Here is a 12,762-nt window from a genome sequence, read left to right on the forward strand (position 1 = left end):
CATAATTGTGGTTATATTGGGTGTACAACACTGACGTAAAATAAATTTTATTTAGAATCTTGATCACGACTGCAGCATGAAGGTACATTCATACATTTTCGAGTCGCCTATCCTTCGTGGCCAAGTTCGGAGTGTCCGATTTATTGAACTGAAGTAGGTACGTTGGTGGACAAATAGTTCTTGAATTGAGTCATTTCTGGGACTGCGAGGAAGATTTCTTAGATTGCAGTAAAGATTTCGGCGATTGCGGACATCGATTTCAGATATTGCGAACGGATTTGTGGCAAGGGGAGCCCAATAGGGGATTTTGGAATTTACTCAAGCGCCTCAGATTAAAGTAAGGTGGGTTGGCTACGTGTTGAAAACGTGCATTTCAATCTTACCCTCGATCTGATCATTTGAGCGTGACGTGGGGGAGTAGGAAGGTCACAAACTTGACATTCTCGGGCGTTGATGGTGATTTCTCCGAAATGAAACTTTGTAATTTAAAAAAAATTTATAAAAATTAAAAAGAATTACCTAGAGAAAACTCAGATAAGTGCAAAAGATTTAAAAAAATACAAACAAAAATTTAATTTTTTTAATTTTTTGAAAATTCTTTCGAATCTTTTTGAACCATAATACGATTTCCTTAAATTTCTTTAATGTTATATTTTTGGAAAGAGAAGTCAATATGTTATCTTTTTAAAATAAAATACATGGGGTGTTTAACTAAAAAAATTCCTTTTTTTGGCTGATTTCGTATACGGTATACTATATTTTGAAAACGGCAGATTATTCAACAATCATTAAAAAGAAACTTTTTTATAATTTTTTGTACATAAGTAGGTATATTTTACTGAGAAAATGTAGTCATTCTGAAATTGACAATTTTTTGATTTCCCATCGTATGTTTTAACCAAGTAAAAATTTTGATTTTAGAATGTAAGAACGTAATATTCTAAATAACTGTAAATACCTTTAAATTACATAAGTACAATAAATATTTCTAATACCCATAAATAACATTAAATACAATAAATACGGAAAATCGAAGTGTATTTATAAATAAGAGTACCAATTCTTAGAAGTACCCCACCCCTCGGATTTTTGGACATTTTCTTGTCGCGCGATTTTTTGGCATAATATTTTGGAACTTTATTTAAAACCGATTTGGAACTCCAGAACTATTGTGGGTGTAATTATTACTACAAAAACTGGGTTTTGAACTCATTCCTGGGACTGATTATTTCACGTAAATAAACGAAAATTTTTGCCAAAATACGTAATAATTGTAGGACAAGTATATTGGTTCCAGTAGACGTAGTAATAAAACTTTAGACGGAGTGTTTAAGTTTCAAATCCACACTTACTGTGGGCAGTAGCAGTTGTAATAAAACGAAAATGAACCCATAGGGCCAATTGAAATAAAGAAGCGATTATTGACATATGAGTAACAAACGAGGGAACAGAGTGTAACTATGCCACCTCTATTATTCATGCTCTAAACATTTTTCCATTACTCCTAAAAGTGTGTCGCATTGTGTTCAGGTACCAAAGACGCAAATCATCACGGTTTGTTATACCCGAAAAGCAAGATGTCGAACAAAGGTTAAATGGTCCCTAATTTATTTATTATTACCTGCGTATACCTATAAGTTACGCTTATAGCAGTGACATACAACCTCTTTCTCGCCTTACCTGACCGATAAAATCTCCACAACACTTTATTACTTGGAAAATAAGGAATTGCCTCCATCTGATTTTGTCGTGGGATTAACGGCACGGACTATATTTACAAATTGTATATACATTTGACGCAGAGTGAAAGTAGTGTCTTCATATAAACCGTACATGACAAACGATCGATTTATGGCATGGAAACTTGATCAGTGTGATTATACAATTCAGAGACCACCTTAAGCGTTACCGTTAGAGAACAAATTAAAAAGGCATAAGGTTAAATGAGAAATTCAGACTGGGTTTCACGTTTTGTATAGGCCTACGCATTTGATGTTTGCTATAAACTAGCGATGTGTCATGCGATAAGAATACTTAATTAATCGGATGAAGCGTGCGTAAAGTAGCTAAAATTGGTCGACGTTTACAAGATGTGCACCTGCAACTTGCATGGCCATCGTCTTGGAATGTAGTTTAAATCAAGGTAAGGAGAGTATCGAGCTAACGCACGTTTTACGGCAACAAAACACGCATATGCAATTGCTCAAATCCCTTTAGAATACATTTACTGTCGCGTATATCGTACAGAAGAGTTTGCATGAGAAGCAGAGATAATTCACCTAAACAACCCATTCTAAAGGTACAAATTTTTATTAAGTAAGTAAGCGTTTACGAAATTATTACGTTTCGAGGACAGACGTAGGGAATTTTACTGGCCGAAAACACCTCAATCCGCATTTTTGGTTAAAACGTTTCAGAGGAATGTTGTAGTTTATCTCACCAAGAATTTACCTCAAATTTATAGACGATCCTTGGTCATTTTACACTAATGCTACGCTATCTTCAACTTCGGTTTATTACACGATACTTCAAATTCGGTAGTATTGCGTGATGAGAAGTGATACATACCTACTTTTAAAAAGGTAGATGGAATAAACGTAATTACTGTCATGAACGTGTTTCTACAACGGGGGTTAAGTAGTAACGTGTACAATTACGGAAAGGGAGCGACTTTAACGTAAGCACTGACCGGTGAGAAAAGTATTTCGAGCGAGAGCCAATTAGACCTAATGAGGAATAGTGGAGTAATTGACTGGAAAAAGCAGACTGATCTACAAAATCGTTTTCGTGTCTCGTGATATTTAGGTGAGGGTACACGCATGTTTAGGGAAATTAGAAAGTCCGCCAAATTAATAAAGTCGGTGATTAAAAAACACCCGCATTAATTATGGATATACGCTCCGAGTCCCACGCCAAAGATATGTGCAACGTGAATGAAAATTCGATGGAAAGCCGGATATTACTTTAGAATATGGATGAAATACCCAATGCATTGCAAAATCTTCACAAGTGAATAAAAAACGAGTATAAATAAAACTGAGACGAACACTAACCGAAACCACCCTTACAGCATCGAAGTGTCTTAATCAAACACTTAATTGAGATTTTTAAGAGTCTCTATCACTTCAGAAAGATTGATTGTAAGCTATTTTAACAGTAGCAAGTATTTCAGGTATCACTTCAATAATATTATCTCTCATCAATAAGATCAAATCAGATACATTGCTTTCGCTGTGGGTATAAAAGAAGCGCTGTTAGGTCATTGCCCATTAAATAAGAATCTACAGGTATGTGACCTTTTGTGATTAATCTAAATTGAAATTTGGGTTAGTTACGTCCTCGGTTACGTCTTGTTATGAATCAAACGAAAACTCTTCATGTGATATACCTAATGGGCATTTTCTTATAGAATTTGAATAGGTATATAATTTGTAAAGAGTTTAAAAAGAGAGCAGGTATCAGGTCCAAGAGTACTCATGCAGATTCTTAAATTTTTACTGAGTTCCATTCTCTAACTCCCAACTAGGTACCTTAGAGATTTCTAAATTCTTCAGAGATTCCCAGAGATCTTTCTACAAATTTTAAGATAATCTCTGGATCATTTTTAGAGATTGTAAGCTATCGGGTGAAAATTGAGTTTATTTATTTTCCTTATAAAAAATGATTCCCTAAATTATTGATACTGACATTCAGATATCACTGGAAACACATCATATGGAAAGAAGGTTGGCAGCATTTTTGTGGTTAATTATTTTTTGAAATTAAAGAAATTCGCTCATTTTTGTAGTGAGAATGCATTTTAAAATAACATATATGAGGTCATTGAACTTGACCCATTTTTATTAGGCTTGTTATATGTGGCATATATACGTCAATTGTGCAAAGTCTGAACCGAATAGGTTCAAGCGTTTGGCAGAGACAGAGAGGCGTGACTCCAAGGGGTCTTTGTCAACTTATTTGTGTGGACTATGCCACGGTTTTTGTCCTGAAGAAGGTTTCCCTGACATCGCCGGGTTGTATGCGTAACATATTTTATATGTTCTCGTCTTTTGTTACGTACAAAATTATGAGTTTTTAATCAATTTCCTCTCCTATTTGTGTATAAAAAGAACTGTCAGTTTTCACACCGACTACTACACAGATTAGAAAGTGCCGCGCGAAACGTCGTTTTGACATGAAAGCAACGGTGGCTCTGTGGCTCTAGGAAAATTGGAGGATATGTGAAAATAGTGCTGATACAAAAGTTGCTCATTTTTTTAATCGCTATAACTTTTACATTGAACATTTTCGTCTAAAATTAGTAGTTTTGACACAATTTGCAAAACACAACTTGCCACCCCTTTCAACCCCCGTAATGTCATCCTCGGAAAAATTCAGCTGTTTTAATTATTTTTTCCTCGATTTTTTTCCCAATTTCTGATCATTTCACCTGCCTGAAAAACACGGTTTCGCCCGGTAACTAATTTTTTTTTTAAATAAATTATTTTCGAGCTAAATTTCTAAACCGCCAAATATAGTATTTTACATTATACGCCAGGTAATAGTTTTTACTGGCTCTAGGAGATGACAGGCTCGCCTTTGACGTTTTAGAAATTAACTGAATATTTTTCAATACTTGACATCCAAAAAACGAACACTCCGAAGTACCTTAGACATTGGTGGACGTTTTGGAAAGGCAGCTGCAATTAACTAAACTCGAGACTAAACACTACAGTTTATATAAAACATAAAACAAATGTCCTTTTGTATATGATCTGTTAACTGCATTTCAAGTGCGAGTTATTTTATTACAGGCTCGTTCATTAACCAACACAAAAGTAAATCAGATTCGTGAGAAGCGTTCATTAAAAGTGAATATCTCATTACTGCACTTCAAATATAATATAGTGAAATAAAAAATTAAACCGAAACACTCGTAAATTTGAAGGTATACCTAAAAACTTTGAAATGTTAAATAACCACAGGTAGAATTTCCCAGTAAACAACAAAAACGTTTGACACGGACTAGACCACAGTTTTCAAAATTTAAGCTGGTGCGAAAATTTGCTTTCGAATTTTAGCCAAGATACGTCCATCGGGGGACGTATTAAAATAAAACCATTGAGGGGCAATTAATTTAAAATTTTGGATATAATAAGCCTCACGATTTACGAGGCAATAGGTGCCCGTTTACCCCAATGTACTACAAATATTAAAAGTTAATTTGGACCTCCAGTTGTTTACTTAATGAACTTATGCAAATGTTTACTTAAAAGGTGGATATTAGTATGAGATTTACTTTGGTGAACGAGAATTTCATGTCCAGCTCTCCCATTTTCAAAACGCCGAAGTAAAATACGCTCGCGAATAAAATTAAGTCGGGAACTTAAACGCCTAAGTTGGCTGGTTACATTCTTCGCAACCGAATGGCTCGTAAAATACTTTGTAGAGCGAAAGCCTTAAAGTTCCACGAGTCCTATACAGCCGTCCATACATTTCTACGTAGGTAGATATTATACACATTATACATAAGAGAAGAGCTCTTGCTAACATTTTTAGCAACATTATAAAGTATAAATGTCGTTCATGTTAGCTTAGTACAAGAATCATTTGTTTAAAGTTCGCCTTTAAGGAAGATCAACTCTTGAAACAATTTAAAACGCGTAGTGAACCGAACAATATTCACGGTAAATTTTATTTAAAATGACCGAAGGTACCAAAACCTGTTATTCATGAAAACAAACAAGAAAAAGACGGCGATTAACAAACAAAAGGCTTGCATGGAACAGCTGGAATTAAAGGAGCCACGCTAGTTTTTTTTAAGAGGACTAAATTGAATTGGGCAGCTCAAACTCGATATTAAGTGATGTAACCTGATATTATGCTAACGTAAATCGATTAGAGGATCTACTGTTAATAATTGGCAATAAAAACAATTTTTTTAATTATCAGTTTTACAATTAATTAGGCACATTTCCGAGATGACATAAGTTTGTAATTTCTGTAGGTTGTTAAATCCAAGATTAGTTATGGCCTACCCACAACCTTTTATGAGTACGTATGTAGGTAAATACCGGGTGAGCGAGAGGAGCAGAATTTAATGGCCATATTCTTTGCAACTTCAACAATTTAGAAAGTGTTGCGAATACTTCTGGAAATGCTTTCTGTTCGTGTCTTCCTCGCGCGTTTCTATAGATATACTCTCGGCTATACTCAAAATTCTAACTTCCTTATTTTCTTTAAAATAATGGCCATGTAGGTAGTGCTTTAAACTCGGCTTTAAACTAGTAAATTGAGAAAGAATTACTTTCTGTAGCCGATCTATTTAACAATTCTCAAAAAGGAACTTATTGTTTCACTAACTGTCGGCTGTTGAGGCGCCGGAATATCGTTTTTGGTACTACATTAGTACTATCGTGGTATTCTTGCATCGCGTAGTCTGAAAGAGTGTGTGCAAGACAGTGGGTAAACAATCGAGTGCTTTTAATTTAATTACTGAACTGCGCGATTAAGACCTTGCTACCTCATGCAAAAATATACTCCATTTAATTTTTAATTTTACAAACAAAAGTTATACACGAAGTGATACATGTAAAATGTTGTCTTGATTACCTGTGAAAAAGGCCCCAAAAAAGTCTTATACACTTTTTGTGTCGGGTTCAAAATAAAGGCACCAGAGGTAAATATAGTCGGAAAGTCAGAAGTTTTATTAAAATTGGACGTTTTTGCCGCCCCTCCCAGCTTCGCTTCCAGCCTCAAGCCACGAGATCTCGCACAAAATTTAAGCAACTCAACGTAGTTGACGATCAATTTGATTGTGCATGTAGGAGTAGAAGAAAAATCATCGAAAGAAATGTGTGTTGAATATGCAATATGGATGTAGGTGACACACCTTCCTATATGGCGCACCGAGTTAGCGATATGTACACTTTGATAAACCAGTAAGTTGCATTAAGGTTTCGGGAAAAGCGCAAGGAAACGCTTACTCACTTAGGTAATCACTTTATAATCCATCCCTAGAAATCTTACTGAGTATTTTCCTCGGTATTTACTGAAAAATAGAATTATTAAGCAATCTGATTCTCAACCACATTTTCATTTGACAAGCTCATAAACGCACTGAAGAAACTAAAACAAACAAAAGCACTCAAAATGAAATATAAATGTATCGGTAGGTATTTGGGTAGGTATATCGGCGCAGTCATTTCGACAAGAAGGGCTACGAAGGGCGACCAATGAAAGTTATTGATGATTGTTACTCAAATTTTAAAAATCCTATTTCAATTAGAGAATTTATTGATTAAAGTCTGAAGAAAATCTATCGATCACTTTGTTTTTTGTCACTTAGTAACAATAAATGTTAAGTAAGCGACTTGGTGTGCCCAAAATGTCAATTTTACTACTTCCAAACCGAGTTCCAAACTGTATACAAAGGTGTCGTGCTGTATATGATATGCGTACGTACCAACAGCGTACATAAATATTTTATAAGAACAAACATACCTACAAAACCGATTAAGGTTTCTTGTAGAAAAAAATAGTAAATATAAATGTATCTTTGGAAACAGTGACGCTTTAGAAATTAGCGCTATTACCTATACATATCGCGAGACATATCGTTATTGCCGCAGTGGCACATACAGAGCAAGACATGTACTTTCTCTAATTGATTTTTGACGGTAAATTCTTTGAAATGTAATTTCAAGACATCGTCTTTAACATTTTTTGGAGAGGATCTCAGAACACCCTCTCCACCCTCTCCATCTCGGATTCCATGCTTGGTATCGATTTGATATCATTATTACATATATACCATCAATAGTTTCCAGCTGGGTTTCCAGGTTTGAGGTTCTAGCCTAAGCATCTAATCGAGCATCTAATCCACTACGTAGACGCTGTAGAGGCTGGCCGGCAAGTGAAAAATTAAAATTAACACTTACCTCCACTCCATTCCAAACAACAATTATTTAACTAAGGTTTCTTTTATTAAAATGGACTGTTTCAAAAACCATAAGAACGCAAATGAATGGGGTGCGGAAAAGGGGCAAAACGAGAACTCTCGGGGATATATGAGAAGATTCAGTAGTCTGAGTCCGCAGACTCGTCCGCAGATATTCGATGATGTCTGAGGACAAACGATTACACGGTTCAATCCAATAGATGACAGGATAAAATCCAATGCCAATGGACCACAATTGAAGAGCCGAAAGAAAATATTGAGGTATATAAAATACCATTTCAGCATGTACCTATTTTGTAGATTACGAGTTCGAAATGATCCAGAAATGGCGGTGACGAAATATGCATCGGACTCGGTAATAAGATAAAAATGGTTACAGACAAACCTTCCAGCATCAAACTGCCACAGATGAAGCTACCAAAATTTAGTGGTGGCTACGAGGGTAGCTATGAAAATTGGATGACCTTCCAGCACATCTCCAAAAAGGTTGATACAAGAGCAGAAAAGAGCCCAGTCGCAAGGATAGCAAAGTATGATCCAGACCAAGGACAGCAACAATGGCAAATCTAAACATCTAAAAACCAAGAAATAGAAGTAGTCAGCATCGCATCTCGAACAGAAAAGGAAACACAGTTGGAAGCATTTTGGAAACTGGATGAAATTCCAAGAATAGTGAAAATGTCCCAACAAGAAGTATAATGCGAAGAGCACTACCAGCTACCACCCAACCACTGTGACCTCGACTGTGACGAATCCTGATGCAATCCCAATCGGTCCCAATGTTCTTACAGAGTACTGATAGTTTTTCCCCGAGGTTTTCCCTATCGGGGCATCGGAATTGAGACGGCACAGGTTTCGAAAACCGTAAGCGATAACATAAGTCGGTGAAATAGAGGCAAAATTGCGTATTTTGGGCCGAACCTGAAGCGGCTTAGAAAGTGAAGTAATTCCGAGTATCTTCAGAGATAACCAGAAAAAAAACGAAATGCGCCAACCGAGGCGCCAACTTCTTTTTAATTTTTCTGTGTGAGTTTATTTGAAGAGATTTTTGAAAACAAATGTTACTTTCCCCTACAAGCTGACATAATTTCTTTTTTAAAGGCGGTGCTGCACTTTGTATTTTGAAAAACCTCGTTTGTTTTATTTTCTTTCTTTTTTACATGTACACTATATATAACACATATTACAGAAGCGATAAGGGTTGGAACTACTGCTTTCCAATCCGTTTTGTACTAGCTACCAATACAGGATATGTATATACTTTTATACAGTTATGTACAAATAAAGACTATTATTATTATTATTATTCTGAAAAATTTACGACTAAAATATAAATAACAAAACACGTAAATAATCTTGCTTTATTATCCATTTTAGGGTGGTAGTGTTTAATAACTAAGCAAGTGTGATATATGCGAGGATATGTCTTATATGCATTTTTTCAGAATGGCTTTTTCAAAATAAAAATTCAGGCCCGTATTTAAACTAAAGTTGATCATGGTCCCAAAAAAACGAAAAGTCGAACTTAAAAGTTGAAATATGGTTCTCAACTTATAGGGGAGAAAAAAGTGAAATGAGAAAGTGTCATTTGACTTTGACTCTATAAATATCTGGATCCAAAGGATATCTATCCAAAATCGAGGGGTTACTGAAGACGTTCAAGGATATCTAGTGGATATCCATGGATTTACACATTAAATAATAGTTTGGTGTACAGCTTTTACCGGGACTTTTACTAAGACAAGAACACCCCCCGTACTTTCCTTACCAACAATGGAATTTCTTTAGGGGCGTTTCCTTTGTTTATAAAAATTTAACCAATAGAAAAAACTGGCAGGCATCCCCAAACAATTGCCTACGACATAACGTGTCGAGTTTCGATTTTAAGTTTACTATTGTGCGGTACCCTAGAGGTATTTCACTGCTGGTAGTACGTGTACAAATTTTACGCAGTACACACAGTAAGTACGTCGTTAACTTTTTATTATTTGCGACATTTTGATGAAGTAACTACGTACATGCGATATTAGATGACTCACTAGATACTTTCTGGCCCGAAGAACCAATTTTGAAATGAGTATAACTTTTGTTTGAAAAGTGATTTTAAAAAACTGTTCGGCAATTTTGTTCCTCTCATCAAGTATGTACACAACAAATTTCGCGGAATTGTCTCCATTTTCGTTGTCCGTCGAAGAATTGCAATGGATTTTTTTTCGAATTTTCAAAAACTGAGTTCAGATTCATGTTTTTCAAGTTCAGAAGTGCCCAGTCACCAAATTTCGTCAACATCAGAATTTTTTTCGCACCCCCCCCCCAATGAAAAATTTGCAAAATCGGATCCAAAACCTATTCAAAGATTAGTCTTTTTTACACAATGTGAAAATGTGAAATGTACGGTAATTCAAAATCAGAACTTATTTCATTCTCAAAAAATAATAAAATAACTTGATCACTGGATTGATTAGTGTTGCAGCCTCGGTTGCAACAAGGGAAATTGAAGGTAATATTCTGTGAAATATTTGGAATCTGTACTTAGCTCATTGGTAAAGTCGGCTGAAGTGCAAAGAATGTATCTCAAATTGGTTTGGCAATACCGACGAAACACTTCCGAAGGGAGTTAGATGTCACGTTACGGTACGTGAGAAATTAGTGAAAGGCACACGTGAGTAATCTAAAGAACAATAGTTTTGTTACACAATGAAAAGTATCCTCCGCACCTACCTCAACAATCTTAAGTTACGAAAGCAAGAAAGCAGGAAAGAGACTGATGGAAAAAACGTGTAGATCTAATCAATGGAATTTAGCAGTAAGAATGTGAATGATATCCTCATGGAAGGAATTGCATAAGGACATATTATTTTGTTTACCAATACCTATATTAAAATGAATGTGGAGGTTCAACTCTAAACAGCTAATAGCCCGCGTCGATTATCTCAAAGCGATTTCGAAAATATGCGAAATATTTTAATTAAATTTTAAACTTGCAGTAAGTTCAAGTCGTCCCACTCGTAAGAAAAATGCAGTGGAACAATGCGTTAAGTCAAGAAAACCACTACATAAATCGTTAACATTCCGCAAGAAAACTTAAGGCGAGGGATGGCGAAATATTAAATTTGTTTGATTGCATGTAAAAGGTAGGTACTAAACAAGTGGAGTAATAATGAAACCAATAATTTGAGTATAAATAACCGGATACTTCATAAATCACACCATTTTGGTGCTTGTTTATTTAATAAGTGTATTCGACATGAAAACGACCCCTCTAATCTTCTATCGTTCGCTCATTTCTGCATCCCATATCGTATTTCAAAACCAATTTATTTCATCGGTAGGTAGGCAAATAGCGCCCTGCATATTTTAGCAAAGCAATTATTTCGGTTTACTTTTTCAATATTCATTGTTGAATATGTTAAGAAGCTGCAAGTTAAAATATTACAATGCGGATGCTATAAATCTCCGTGCAACAACCTGTCGTAGGTACAACACAGCACATGGACGGTTCACTCACCGTGGTAGAGTAAGGTTGGCAGCTAAGACGTATACCATCCTGGTTTAGGTTCTCTCGCAGAAGTATCTTTAACTGCAGTCGAGGAATTTTGACCAATTCGGCCTTGCCTTCTTCATATTCGTCCACGTATTTATTACTGTCACAAACGGTGTCTCCCGCAACATTTATACAAGCACTTGCGGCACTACCTTTTTCAGAACAACGGCCTGAAGAAGTCGTATGGGACGATTGTGCACTCGCGTTATCACATAAACACTCATCGTGAATAGCTGTACTTTCTTCTAAAGTAAAATAAATGGAAGCGGCACCTTCTTCACGTAATGTTCTCACGGATTCCAATAACCTGCTTCGATGGACCGGATTTAATACACCGATAGCGTCCAGATCGGGATCCCCAACTTGCTTGCATATTTCTAAGTCGTCGTAACCATTGTCAATAAAACTTTCGGCATATTGGCCGAGGTGAAGTGAAAGCAACCATTCAGAAACGATGTTGTTACTCATAGCAGGACGTTAAACACTAAACAAATAACACCTCCTATATACAGCATCCATTCCAGACTGAATAACTGTAGGATATACCGTACTTTCTGCGCTATATCTACGCGCAATAACCGGGTGACTACGAAAGCTACCGACTGCAATACCTTTTTCATTGATATTACCTGCATACTGACAAGAAGCCAGCTGTAAAGATAACATTATACAGGTAGAAAATAAATCCCATAATTCGTTCGGCAACCTCATTCATAACTCTATTCAAATTTTGCGATCGACGAATGTGTTCGCTCTCATTTACTTTTCAATCAACTCTTTTCCTAAAAGATTCCTTAATCGAAAGGGATGTGGCCTACGCAAATAAGTTTGGTTCATTTCACAGGACCACGCCAATTAATATCGCAAAATCGTTAATTGATTCGCGTTTTTAATGAACTTTTTAACTGAGGTAATTACGTGTCGTGATTACTGACCATATAGTGTGAATTTTCGCATTATGAATGTGACAAAAAGCCGGAAATATAAATTGAAATCAAATTCGTCATTTGCAGATGAAAAATTCACCTCCGGCGAAATGGTTTAATATCGCTTTTATTAATGTATTTCCAATGAACTATTTTTCGTGAATGGCTAAGTCTATTAAACCGCAAAAAAATAAAATCAATTTTCAATTTGTAAAAACTACTACGGAAAATGTTTTCGAGTTCGCAAATCGGTATAGATAGGATAATTTACCAAAAATACATAGTTCAAACTGATATAAATTCTAATAGGCCATGTTTAATAATTTATGAAGTTTCGTATTTTCAATATTTGA

At 35.6% G+C, this 12,762-nt stretch overlaps 1 protein-coding gene across 1 annotated transcript; it reads right to left on the reverse strand.

The window, feature by feature from the left end:
- Positions 1–11,333: 11,333 nt before the first annotated feature.
- LOC116167225 (sterile alpha motif domain-containing protein 5-like) lies at positions 11,334–11,997 on the reverse strand. Its single transcript, XM_031482499.1, has 2 exons — positions 11,408–11,997; positions 11,334–11,356 (listed from the first exon to the last, which is right to left on the reverse strand). Exons 1-2 carry the CDS (start codon positions 11,949–11,951, stop codon positions 11,349–11,351), a joined length of 552 nt encoding a protein of 183 aa, XP_031338359.1. The 5' UTR covers positions 11,952–11,997; the 3' UTR covers positions 11,334–11,348.
- Between the last annotated feature and the right edge of the window lie 765 nt (positions 11,998–12,762).

This window comes from Photinus pyralis, unplaced genomic scaffold (assembly GCF_008802855.1).
Source record: "Photinus pyralis isolate 1611_PpyrPB1 unplaced genomic scaffold, Ppyr1.3 Ppyr1.4_LG3b, whole genome shotgun sequence".
Classification (NCBI taxonomy): Eukaryota; Metazoa; Arthropoda; class Insecta; order Coleoptera; family Lampyridae; genus Photinus; species Photinus pyralis.